The following is a 12,192-nucleotide window of genomic DNA, read 5'->3' as shown; positions in this document are numbered from 1 at the left end:
CTGCTACCCGATTTTGGTAGAGTGACCTTATGTAATTGGTGTCCTGTAGGGCCCAGTGGCACAGCCTCACTCGTCACCCACGCTGGATGCTCCAAGTGTGTCCCTCCTGTGGGCTGTGTGTATTCTCCTGTTGTAGTTGAGCCTTGATTGCTCTTGGCATGTCAATGGGAGGAGGAGATTTACCCCCAGGGCAGTCAGCTGCCAGGACTCGCCACACCACAGTGGTGATATGCTTAAAACATTCTTTTTGAGATTGACAGTATGACTACTATTCTTATCACCACTTTCTTTTGGGGCCCAATAATTGCACCAAGGTCAAGAATTAAAAAAGGGCAAAATTAAAAGAGAGAGAGAGAGAGAGAGAGAGAGGAATGAAGATAGGTACAAGGATTAGAAAGGAAGAGAAAGAACTGATGTCATTGGCAAAGGATGTGGAGTTAAAATATTAGAATTAATAGGAGTTGTAGCAGAATTGCTGAATACAAAATTAGTATGTAAAAAGCAGTTGCAGGAAATAGTTGTTTTTTATAAAGTTTAACATATACTTATGCAACACTGTAATTCCACTGCTAGGCACATATTTAAGAGAAATGAAAATATACACACAAAGACTTGTATGTGAATGTTCATAACAGTATTATTCATGATAACCAAAAAGTATAAACAATTCAGGTATTCATTCACTAGTAAATGGTAAACAAAAGGTGTTATATCCATACAGTGAAATACTATTCAGCAATACAAAGGAATGAACTACTGATGTGTGCTACAGCATAACTCAAAAATATTACAAGTGAAAGAATCCATATATATTGTATGTTTCCACTTATAAGAACTGTCCAGAAAGAACAAACCTATAAAGACAGAGAGCAGGCCACTCTTAGTGATTGCCTGTGATGGGGGTGGGTGCAGGGATTGGTTGCATATGGTATGAGGGATATTTTTGGTTATGGAAACATTCTAAAATTAATTTACCTTTTATAATTCAGATTTTTTAAATGTATAGTTTTCTTGAAAGTGGCTGCATTCCTGTACTTTAACATGTGTTGTATTTAAGGCAGTAGCATTATATTGCTTGAGATTTATAAAAGTGTCATGTCTTAAATTTTTCTTTTTGATGCCTTTTAAAATATTTTATTTTATTTGGGACAGTCAGACTCTTTACTGTAATTGTATCGTTTTATTCTTGAAGTGTCTAGGAAGTTATTTTATATTGGCATATATTAAGTAAATTATTAGATATAAAATTTGAGTGACTTCCACTGTATTATTATTATTATTATTATTATTATTATTATTATGCATCCAGCAAAGTGCATAAGCCATATGTATACTGCTTGATGAATTATCACAGTGTTTTCACCCCCATGTAACTATCCCTAGGTCAAGAAATAGGTCCAGTAAATTTGAAAGTTTCATGACTTGTGAAAGCGGAGACTGGGGAATTGCTTAGGAAGGGGTCATTTACTTAAGGATTCCTCTTTGACCTATTTTTAAATGTACTACCATGCTGTTTCAAAGTAGTGTTGCATTTTCTTGCTTGATCATAAATAGATTCAAATGATTGTGTATTTGATGTAGGAACACAGTTGGACAGAACGAATTGAAGATCACAAGTGATAGTACTATTAATTCAGGATTAATTTTTGAAGATAAGCCAAAGCCTCCAAAGCAGACACTTCAGTCTTACCAAGAAGCTTTGCAGCAGCAGGTATTCATCTGTTGATTCATTCATTCATTTAATGTTGAACATTTTATGTGTTAGCACAATGGACCCTTGGAGCTCAGAGTGTGACAGAGGAGAAAAAAAGATGACAGTTATTTATAATTCACAACGATGAGTTTAGATGTAGATAGCCAGGAGTGCTGTTGGAAGCATAGGATAAGGAAAGGTAATTGCCTGGGCAGTTAGAAGGGCCTCACAAGGTTGTTGATACTTGAGTTGCATTTATACATTGAATAGATTTGAAGTTTCTGGTATATTCAAGGGAATGGAATGGATTTGGGAGAAAGGGCTGGAGTGTTAGGTTGTACTGGATTGTGAAGGACTAGCTATACGGGGTTTTCAATTTTTTTCTGTTAAGAATAGCAAAAGGGAGGATGTTTTAAGCCACAGAGTAAAAGGAGTAGTTGATGAGAGCAGAATTGGCTTTTAGAAAGATACCTGGTTGTGATGTGGATGACTGTGAAAGAGGTGTGGCAGAGAAACCTTTTAGTGAATTACTGAGGTAGTCCATCCAGGAGGTAAGGAAACCCTAAACACTATGGGGGAGAAGGGGAAGACATCCAAGAGACAATTTGGGGGTTTCAGTGATAGGACTTAGGTACAGGGAGTGAGAAGAACAGAGGGTGTGATGGTGATACTGAGTGTTGGAATCTAGGAGAATAATGAGACAATAAACTAAGATAGGGAAAAAAGAGGTAGGACACTTTTAGGGAGGAGCGTAAAGGGTTCTGTTGCAGTTTGTAATGTTTGAACAGAGTTTACTGAAGAGTATCAAATGTATGGGTTTTGGGGGGAATACCCTTTATCTCTCAGAGGACCCTGGGACTCTTGGTAGGCATATGTCAACCTAAGGTACTTTTCTGTAAAGTTCCACTTGGGTTTCTCTAAAGCTCCTTTTGTTCAGTTTTTACATGAGCAACCTCCTTAAAAAATAGATTTTTTAAGTTATAGAATTACCAACATTATTTTTTTGTATGTTAGGATTCTACAAAATAAAAAACTGAATTTATCTTCTGTTTTCAAATGAGCATATTAAAAACACCACCGACAAAACTAGATTTTCAAACTCTAGAATTTTATTTTATGTATGTGATGACTTCACTGGCCTTACTGGAGTGGTTGCTTACATTTTTCATGCATGTGGTTATAATTTTAAAAGTAAGTTTCCAAAATGTAGATACTTGTTGGTTGCCTGTCCATATCTCTCCAGAGAACAAGACTGTCATTATGATGATAAGACTGTATTCCCCAAAAAGCTTTGCACTTTCAACCTTTTTGAATTCTGGAATGGAGTTTGCCCAGGGTAGAGTGGATCTGGTGAAGTGGAGGGAGTAGTTTCTGGCTGGCCAGGTTCCATGAAAGGGTGGATGAAAAAGAAAGTAGGGAGGCCCTATTGGACACCATGAACTGGTGAGGTCAGGGGGCGAGGGATGGGGAGTATGGCTCAGGTAGACTTTGCGGGTGGGATGAAGGAGGTGGCTTGGCCCACATGGCATCGGTGGTTGGAAAGGACTCTAGTGGCATGATGTGAGGCAGCATCAGCTATGTATTCCAACCAGCAAAGTGTTTTAAAATTGGTTATTATCTATACTTGCGATTTTAAATTTTATAGTGAAGCATACTGAAACAAATCTCCAATTTTTCTCTAGTAAGAAAGATGTGTTTTTATAACTAACTTTTTGTGTCAGAGTACTTTACTTGTAAGCACTTACTGTGAATATTTCTTATGTTGTCAAGATTCGGGAAAGAGAACAGAGAAGGAAGAAAGAACGTGAAGAAAAGGAAGACTATGAAGCGAAGCTAGAGGCTGAAATGAGAAGTTACAACCCCTGGGGGAAAGGTGGAGGTGGTGCTCCTCTCAGGGACACAGAGGGAAACCTGATAAGTATGTTGTTTCCATTGATTTGTTGTTTTTAAAAGAAACAATTATTTATTTATTTTTTTAGGTTTTAAAGCTTCTGTATTAAAAATAATTACCTTAAACACAATTAAAATTAAAAACCATCTAAGAAAAAACCACTTTCAGTATTGACAGACAAAAAATAATACTTTCAATATATATTGATTTAACACTGTTAAATAATAAGATAGAAAGGCCAATAGAAAATGGACAAATATATATATTGAGATAATTCATAAGAGAATAAACATGTCTCAGCCTCATGAGCAAAGCAGTACCAATTACATCAATTGAAATTATCTAAGAGAAAATTTTTGACCCATAACATTGGCAGAGATTCCATTTAATGCCATTTCATTTTTTCAAGGCCCTCATTTTTATGGAATTGTAAATTAGAACAGCTTTACTATCGGACATTTGGATGAGATAAATTAAAAGTTTTGATTGGTTTTGGTTTTATGGTATTAGAAACAATTATTTTTAACTTTTGAAAAGATTGATGAGCAGACAGTAGTGGCAGTCATAGCCTGCAAGGCAAGGTCTCTTTTTATGCAGCTTAATGCAAAAAAGGTATTTTGATAATATCTGTATAACAACACCTCAGAAAGCCTTTCTTCTTCAGAGTACTATTCATTTATTTCTGCTATAAATTGTCTCTGATGATAACTCAGTTGCAGAGAAAAGCTCATGTTAGTTGGCAAATATTTACCTAAACTAGTTAGGATTTTAAAAAATTTCCTAGTAAAAGTAATAAAACCCTTATTTCAAGGTGGTTGTTGTTGTTTTTTAAAAAACAACAAACAAACTAGTAAGATATCTTTAAAATAAGTGATCTGGAATAGGGTGCAAGGGATGCTGTATTTAAATCATATAAAAAATGAATGAAAAAGTTTAAGTACTATTTATATATTATTTACCTGTAGGTATCATATACTTTAGCCGTGGTCTAAGAAATTGTTCAGGGAGTAGAATTGTGAATCTGTGACATTTTCTTTTGTTATTCTCTTTGTTGCAGAATTATTCTTGTAATGCTAGCAATTTTATGTTAAATGATAAGATTTACATTTGAAATAAAGGCCCCTTTTCAATGACATCTTTGCTGTTAGCAAATTACACTCTTGACAGATGTGCCGTTTTCATTTTCATTTTTCAGCTGAATTCAAAATTTCCATTATCTCACAGAGGATAGACAAGCAGTGACAATTGATTGACTAATCATTTTTTTCCAGTAAAAATATAGATTTGTTTTGATTGCTAAATCTGATAGTTTTAAATCTTTAAGAACTAATTTTGTACTCTGCTGAAACTAATTTTATTTTTATATAAATACATTGATTATTCTGATTGAGAGGATCATGTGTAATCACAACAGTAAATTATAACATGTTACTGATTTTGAAACTTAGTGTTTGTTACTTATAGGTTATTTATTTCTTAATTTGTGGTTTGTGTGGGTGAATGTCAAAATAAGGTTACAGTCCCTAAGCACTCACTAGTAGGTAATAGACATGGCTGTGAGTATTATTGGAAGGAGTGAGCTTGATATATTGCATCTTGTAATAGAAAATAGAATACTACGTGTATTATTATTCATTGTGACTTCTCATTTATGTAGATTGGTCTTATGCTGTTCTAGTGAATTGGATGACAATGAGATTTGATTTCCCATTTAAATTTATACCATTTTGGTGACTTTTTTTAGGGAACTCAATTTTCCCGTCATCTTTCTACTTTCATTTTCCTCCATATCCAGATAGAGCTCAGGATTTGATGGTGATTTCAGGAGCACCTAGCTAATTCTCGTTTTACCAGTCTTTGGCACGTGGTAATTTTCTGGTAATCAGCTTTTCTCTGTGCTTTCACCCAGTTCCTCCTCCTTACATTTTCAGTTATTCCACTCATTTCTTCCCTTCCATTTCTAAACATACTTAGGTTACTTGTATTCTTAAACACAAAACTCTTGACCTTGTTATACTTCCCTTATATAAAGCACTTTCAAAAAGTAGTCTGTGCTTGTTGCTGCCAGTCTTGCCTGTTACTGGTTCATATTCCATATTATGACTTCTAGCTCCCACCGCTCTACTGATGCTACATTTCAGAATTAACTGGTCCTGATTTCCAGTTGATGGTTTTAACCATTATTGGTCCTCCTTCTCTTTGAACTGTGTTGACAGTTCCTTCCTTCCTTCCTTTATATCCTGTGCACCCTCCCAGACGCTGTCCTCTGTTCAGTTGACGTATTCATTTAGATGCATTTTATGAACAGGTTAAATGCTTGTAGGTCTGTGAACATGATCTTTGTTCTAGGACTGTCTTCTGATACTGTGTTTTTCTTGAGTTAGATATGTTCTTTCTCCATCCGCTGTCTCCCACCTCATCTCTTTTACTGCGATGTTTCTCTTTACGTCTACTCCGTGAATGATCCTCATATAGCTCTTTCTTTGCCCCTGACCACTTCTAAAATTCTCTTCTTCACTTTCAACCTGTCTTCTGAATCTTTGCACCTGAGGCTTGGTGAATTATGTACACCTGGTATGCAAAACCAAACTTCACTTTGTAAATCCAGCTCATTGTTGCCTTTTCCTGTAAATGCATCATAATTCTGATCATTCAAACTGAAAAATGCTGAGTTGTTTTTTTTGACTTCTCATATCCAGTCCGTTAGTTAATAAGACTAATCTATAAGTTCTGCCTCTCCAGTGTTCTTTGAATTCTCTTCATTTTTATTTTACCACCATAATTGAGCTTTATAATGCCCTGCTTGGGCTTTTGCCATTTCTTTGTAACTACTTCATTCTACTTTGTTTTTCACATCCAAGCTATATGTATCAAAAGTATACCCAATCATATTACTCTATACTCAAAAACCACTGAGGATTCTGGAATCTCACTGGCTGAGTTTGTATTCTTGCTGTGCTATTTACTGGCTTTGTGATCTTTGGGCACATTAATTTAGTTTTCTCATTTGTAATACTGGGGTGAAAGTAATAGTACCAGGTCATATAAGTTATATAGAATATAAATATAGTGATTATTAAATGTTAGCTGCCATTATTATTAGTACTACTTTTATAACCACCAAAACTGTCTCTACTCGCATGTGCTTCTGCAGAACAGAATTGAGAATCTTCAGTTTGTGTTTCAGAGTACTTCAGAATAGGCATCCAGCCTGTATTTTCCTATTGTCATTGCTCTTCTGCATGTGTTTGGTGCTCTAGTCAAGTTGGAGTACTTTAATGTTGTTGGAATACTTCATGTTTACCCCCTTGGAACTGTTTCTCACACTTTCTCTATTAGACTTTCCCACCCACCTTTACTTATGGAACTCTCAGTCCATCCTGTCCTAAATGTTGAACAGGATCTGAACTTTCCTGATTCTGAACTCTCCTTCTCTTTGGTAACATTCACATGTTATTTACCATGTTCTGTATGGTATTCTAATTGTGATTCATGTTCAAAACACGTCCTTGAACATAACAGGCCTCCTGCTAAATACTTTTTACATCCAGTTTTCAGTTTGCTTTCATTGTTGCAGTACTGTTCAAATTGTGTGTGGAGAACTACTTTTTATTTGTTAAAGCTTTTGAGTTCTTCAGTCATTCAGATCTGTTTTCTGGTTGTTTGAGCCAGTCCTACATTGTCAGATTTTTGCCATGCTACCTGTTGCTGTGTAACAAATCACCCCAACATGTAGCGTTTTAAAGTAACAAACATTTATTATCTTGTCGTTCTGTGGATCAGTAATTTGTGAGTGGGTTAGCTGGATGGTTTGTCTCAGGGTTCCTCACAAGTTGCAGTCCAAGATGTCAGAAGGTGGAGCTGTAGTCGTCTGAAGGCTTGACTGGTCTGGAAAGTCTGTTTCCAATCTGGCTCCTCACATGGCTCCGAAGGCCTCAGTTTCAGGTCGCATGGGCCTCTCCCTATGGCTCCTTCAGTGTTCTGGTGATACAGTAGCTGGCGTTCTTCAGAGTGAGTGAGGCAGTAGATCAAACAACGTGGAAACCATTATGTCTTTTTATGAAAGAGCCCTAGAAGTCATATACCTTCATTCTGCAATATCCTGTTTATAAGAGTGAGTTATGAACAATGGCCCACACTTGAGGGGAGGGAATTGAGCTCCATCTTGAAGGGAGAATTTGTCAAAGGATTTGTGGATATGTTTTAAAACTGCACAGATTATATTTTTCCATTAGGAATGCTAATGATCTTGGGTAAAATTCACGATGACTTACTTGAATTGTTGCTGTATTTTCTGTATTAAAGAGAATCCAGGTCCTGAAGTAACAAGAGATAAATATGGTTTTTATGGGTTGTCAAAGATTTTGAGTTTGTTTTGTAACATTATTTTCTAAAAATCTTTTAAGTTTTCAGGGCACCAAGATATCATTGAATTATTCCAGCTCTGTCCTGGTGTTGTTGTTTCACATTCCCTGCTTTGAGAAAATGTATTAAGCATACCAATTATAAAAATGTATTTATTGAAATAAATGGCTTATTTTTCCCCTCTCAGCTGATTTGAATAAGATGCACAGACAAAATATAGATGCCTACCATAATCCAGATGCAAGACCATATGAAGATAAAAGGGCTGTTGTATCTCTAGACCAAAATTTAGCCACTTCAAATGCTGAGAGCCTAGAAGATTCTGCAGATAAAAACTCAGGTGTTTAATCACATTCTATCTTTTCTTTTACATTTCTAAAATTGTTCAGTAACATTTCTGTTCTCTGATGAAGTCTTACTATATTGAGAATTTGGTTACTCTGAGTCAGGAAGCATAACATGTTATTTGTGCTTTTTATAATACCTTTTCTTCATAGGTATTTTGAAAAAAGTGAATAAAGAAACATAGTTTGCTTCTTAATTAATACTGTTCTCAGCTTTGTAATTTGCTTATGCATGTTTTAGCTGCTAACATTTTTATTTTGCTAGTAGAAGGGCATTGCTCAAAATCAACTAGTCTTTTTACACATAGTTTGTTTTTATACCCATAACTATTTGAATTGGTGAGAGGTATCAGATGTACAAATTGTACAATAAAATTAATTTTTTGCTTGTTTTATAATAATTGTTTGTTCTCCCTTGTAAAACCACAATGTACAAAGAAATGAATAATTAAAAGTTTAATTTTATATCGAGTCACATCTCCCCTTTTTTAAGCAAATATCTTTGGTTTGCTGTTAAGCAACATCCATCAATTAAAAGTTCTAGAAATTGAAAATTACTCATCATTTTTCTTTATGACTTGCCAGGAAAAATTGGCATCATATTTTTCTCAAAGAAAGTTGATGCCTATAAAGTAACCAATTATTTGCTACAAATTCTGCTCTTCTACTTTCACAAAAGTTTCGATGTTAGACTAGGAAAGAACTTTACATTAGGAAATCCTTTTAAAATAACTTGGACTAAAATTTTTTATTTTATTTTTAACCCTTATGACTTATTGACCAAACTGATTAGAATCACTGGCCTTGCATCTTTCAGTCCAGGGTAGCGCTACTCTGTGCAGCCTTTCTTCACGCTCAGGAGGTGGAGTGTTCGTTGTTTCCGTGGGCACCGCTATTTGATCCCTAATTACCAGAAATGCTTTCTTACTTTGACCCACAATAGATTTTGCCCCGTAGATCCACTTTTGATTTTGGGAGCACTAAAATTGAAACTTTTATTTTGATTAAATTATTGATTTGATTATCACTCTGTGTCTATAATAATTCAGTGTGCAGTAGGAGCATCAAAATACCTATTCCTATTATTGCTGCTAAGAGAATTTTGGCTTCTTTCTGATTATCGTTATTTTTCTCTTCATTTGCCTCTTCTTCTCATAGTCTATATTGAGATCTCTGTGCTACAGACCCCATTCTCTGCCCGTTTCTTCCGCATCCAGTTTGTAGTTCTTCTGCATTGTTTGTAGTTCTGTTTCAGCCTCGTACTTTCTGTCGTAGTAACTAACAATCACTTAGCTCCGCTTACCAGCAAATCCTGGAAAAATAAAGTTTCCATGACCCCTTCCCAGGAAACAACACAAGCATGATGATTGAATATGCTCAGCAGAATTTCTTGTCCATAGCCTTTCTGCATACCACCAGGGTTTCCCTCATTTTTTGTGAGTTGAAATTTTCTCAATTTTCATTCCCTAATAGACTTTCTGAATGCAAGATTTATCCAAAGTCACCTAATTTGTTGCTGTTCCATAATATATGTGTATGAGTGTCTGTGTATGTATACACATATGTGTAAATGTTTGTGTATTTATACATGTGTGTACATACACATATGTGGCATTAATATTTAAAGGCCTTAGGGAACTTAAATACAACTGAAAATTGAATGTTATAGCCCTGACCGGTTTGGCTTAGTGGATAGAGCGTCGACGACCTCTGGACTGAAGGGTCCCAGGTTCGATTCCAGTCAAGGGCATGTACCTTGGTTGCGGGTACATCCCCAGTAGGAGGTGTGCAGGAGGTAGCTGATTGGTGTTTCTCTCTCATCAATGTTTCTAACTCTCCATCCCTCTCCCTTCCTCTCTGTAAAAAATCAATAAAATATATTTTTTTAAAAAAGAAAGAAAATTGAACGTTATAATGTGTGCTTAAGGTTCATTATACTCTAATGTTCTATTTGTTTTGAGGTCTTCCTAATGTTCATTTCCCCCACCTTTATGGTTCTTGGGTGAAGAACCATATTTATGAAGTCCATACTAATTTGGCTTAAATTTATTTTGTGGCTTACCATGATCCCTAGATATATTTCCATTTACTTTGTGTAGAACAGTGTTTCCCTGTGATTTTATTTTTATAATTTATTATAAATGTCTAGAAGAATTTGTCCTTGTTTTTGATATTTCTTCTCTAATTGCCCCAAAGGCTTAGAATTTGAGTGATCATTGAAGCAAAAAATACCATTCAATTTTCTTTTGCTACCAGCTTTTATACCATAGCATAGATATTGATTTGGCTGTCTGCTGATCTATTCAAATAAGTATTAATAAATTTAAAGCAAAGAGCAAAGAGACCTAAATAGCAGCTCAACTCTCAAATAGTCGGCCTACACAAACTATATGAGTGAGAGAAAGTAAATGTTTTAGATTGATGGTACAAAGAAAGAGTCAGTACACAAAAAGTTATATGAAGCTTAAATTTCAATACTATTTTTTTCTTTCTGCATTCGTAGAGACTCCTGAGGTATTAATTATTTTTCAACTTGCTTTTATGAAATATTTTCCTTTCCCAGAATGTGTAATACTACTTATAGGTAATAGATAACATTTTTATTATTCATGTTTATGTCCCATTAATTAGATAGAATTTTTAAATAAAAATTGTAATGATTAAAAGAGTCATTTTAATTTTAAAAAGATTTTAGATCGCCGTAACCGGTTTGGCTCAGTGGATAGAGCATCGGCCTGTGGACTGAAAGGTCCCAGGTTCGATTCCGGTCAAAGGCATGTACCTTGGTTGCAGGCACATCCCCAGTGGGGGGGGTGTGCAGGAGGCAGCTGATTGATGTTTCTTTCTCATCGATGTTTCTGACTCTCTGTCCCTCTCCCTTCCTCTCTGTAAAAAATCAATAAAATATATTTTTAAAAAAAGATTTTAGATCTTACTTTCTTGTTTATTGTTTTAATCATAGATAGAAGACTTGGAATTACTGATTTTTTTAAACAACTTAGATATTTTTTACATATATGTACATAATACATTTAATATATAATTAAGCAGTTTCTTAACAGGATATTTACATACATGAGAACTTTATGTATTTTTTTTCTCTCCATAAATTTTACTTTAAAGCCTTTGCTGTAATCAGAGTTGATTAGCTATTATGGAGTACCTTTTATGTTTTCTTGGTGTCTTTAAGGTACAGATATATTATGATTTTTCAACTATTAATTTTATTTTAGTTTCACCATTTTTCTATGTCGCATTACTTTTCACTTGGTCTTCAGATTCTAATCTCAGTCTTCCTTTTTGACTGTAATCTCTGGATTTCCATATTTAGCACATTTTATCAAAATACGAATTTAATAGCTAATTCTTCATTCCTGTTTACTTTTTCTAAGCATTGCCTAATGGTATGTTTTGGCAAATTTCTCTTTCAAGGTCATATACAAACACAGAGCTCTCCTTTTGCTCGGGGAAATGTATTTGGTGAGCCCCCAACTGAACTTCAGATTAGACAGCAAGAATCATACAAGAATTTTCTTCGGTTTCAGGTGAAATGTTTATTTGATCATAGTTTCAAGTTTCATAAAAGTTTTAATGAACTGAACTTGCAAAGATTTTATCCACATGCTGAATAAATTTTAAGGTGCCATGCAGTTTTCTACAATTTCTAATATATATCAGATATAGATAGTACTAAAATTATGTCACTTGATTTGAAAAAAAGAATAAGGAGACGGGTGTACCAGTTGACTTAATCTTTTCTAAACTTTATTAAATCACTAATTGTTAAAGAGTGCTGAAATTTCTAAAACTGAAGGTAATAAAATATTCACCTTTTAGGTATAGAATTACTCTTTCTAGATGCTTATGTATTAGTAGAATGTCAATAATTTCCCCCCAAA

The 12,192-nt window shown here is 34.8% G+C and overlaps 1 protein-coding gene across 12 annotated transcripts in view; it reads left to right on the top strand.

Annotated features, from left to right (window-relative positions):
- The window catches only part of CSPP1 (centrosome and spindle pole associated protein 1), a 100,887-nt gene that overhangs the window by 58,811 nt on the left and 29,884 nt on the right, over positions 1–12,192 (top strand). For 9 of the 12 annotated variants that reach the window (XM_059672972.1, XM_059672975.1, XM_059672970.1 and 6 more), the window contains 4 exons: positions 1,582–1,711; positions 3,464–3,611; positions 8,137–8,289; positions 11,726–11,838. In XM_059672972.1, coding sequence (XP_059528955.1) covers positions 1,582–1,711; positions 3,464–3,611; positions 8,137–8,289; positions 11,726–11,838 — 544 coding nt within the window. The remainder of the gene's footprint in view (positions 1–1,581; positions 1,712–3,463; positions 3,612–8,136; positions 8,290–11,725; positions 11,839–12,192) is intronic. The other 3 variants (XM_059672980.1, XM_059672979.1, XM_059672978.1) reach the window with 1 other exon arrangement.

This window comes from Myotis daubentonii, chromosome 17 (genome assembly GCF_963259705.1).
Source record: "Myotis daubentonii chromosome 17, mMyoDau2.1, whole genome shotgun sequence".
NCBI lineage: Eukaryota > Metazoa > Chordata > Mammalia > Chiroptera > Vespertilionidae > Myotis > Myotis daubentonii.
Note: the sequence above shows the minus strand (reverse complement) of the source record. Positions and strands in the feature narration are given on the sequence as shown.